The sequence below is a fragment of the Temnothorax curvispinosus genome, unplaced genomic scaffold, assembly GCF_003070985.1.
Source record: "Temnothorax curvispinosus isolate PA1 unplaced genomic scaffold, ASM307098v1 QBEX01018007.1, whole genome shotgun sequence".
Taxonomy (NCBI): Eukaryota; Metazoa; Arthropoda; class Insecta; order Hymenoptera; family Formicidae; genus Temnothorax; species Temnothorax curvispinosus.
The window spans coordinates 1-1,326 of NW_020227787.1; the positions used below are offsets into that span (position 1 = coordinate 1).

Genomic DNA, 1,326 nt, shown 5'->3' on the forward strand with positions numbered 1-1,326 from the left:
GAGATTTTGTGCTATTGCGGAGATAATAAAAGGATTCGAGCTATGGCAACCAGGAGAGAAATTGATACACGTGCAAATCCAGTTCATGTAACGACGGAATTGATCGGACATTTTAGTATCGATAGTGATTTGCAATATCGTGCTGATTTATCGCAACTAAAATATTATATTCCTCCTTCGAATCCTAAAAATGTAAATTTCGATCTCAATATAAATTGTACGTCTGCCCGTCACAAGTCTCCTTCACATATCATATTGGAAAATATATTAAAGTGGATTAGCGTTAATTTTCATCGAATCGCGAGGCCATTATCAGAACAGGATGAAGAACGTTGGTACGTTGATAAATCGATTATTTATTTATGTATATATTATTTAAATATATAATGTATTCTACAAAATTCTATATGTAGATAGCATATATTTTATACACGTTATACACAAAAAAGTTACTTTTGCTATTTTAATTTATATTATCAATATCTATATAAAATATACTCGTAATAATAATTCATAAATATATTCGTAATTATTTTTATATAATCAGAGATAATATTAATTAGGTTGGACATCGATTTCATTTGTTCTCGTGGGGTAATAACAAAACTGATGTGTCGGCCAGATGTAAAAAGTGACGAATGGATTATTTGTGCTAGTAAATACCGTGGTACAATATATTTATGCGAATTTCGTCCAGATGAAAGAGAACGTGGTCAAGACAATGCAACAGTGTCAGACAAACAAATTTCTACAGGAACAAATAAGTTTCAGCAATACATAGTAGCAGGTATTTCATATTAAAATACGGATATGAAAATTTGATCATTTGTCTTTTACTTTAGATATATATGTATATATATATAAATATATATATATATATATATATATATATATATATGTATCTAGCAAATAAAATAATGGATTACTTGTTGTATTAATATAATTAATTTATTTAAATTATATTTTTTATTAGATCATCCGTTACATGAACCAGATTCATCATCAGTACCGGTTAATGAATGCGGAGAATTTCACTGTATGTTTAAAGCAAATTTTAGCAATGTTTCATTATTATACGGTGCAAAAATAGATGCTATTTCTTCACGACAACCTATAACGGATACACTTATTGGCAAACCTTTTGAATCGATCGGATTGAAGACGCTTCTTATGCCAAAGAAACACTCGGGTTGCACACGTTCCACTGTAATAAAATGTTGGAGTACGAATTTCTTGGCGAATACAAACAGAATTGTAGTTGGATTTAGGGACGCAACTAACACAGTGAAAGAGATAAAGGAATATTCTATGGCTGATCTGTTAAGG

At 29.9% G+C, this 1,326-nt stretch overlaps 1 protein-coding gene across 1 annotated transcript; it reads left to right on the forward strand.

The window, feature by feature from the left end:
* Window positions 1–12: 12 nt before the first annotated feature.
* Window positions 13–1,319, forward strand: LOC112468034 (decapping and exoribonuclease protein-like; the record flags this gene model as incomplete). Its single annotated transcript, XM_025037034.1, has 3 exons — window positions 13–335; window positions 564–787; window positions 974–1,319. Coding segments are annotated over exons 1-3 (863 nt in total), but the record flags the coding sequence as incomplete, so codon positions are not given.
* Between the last annotated feature and the right edge of the window lie 7 nt (window positions 1,320–1,326).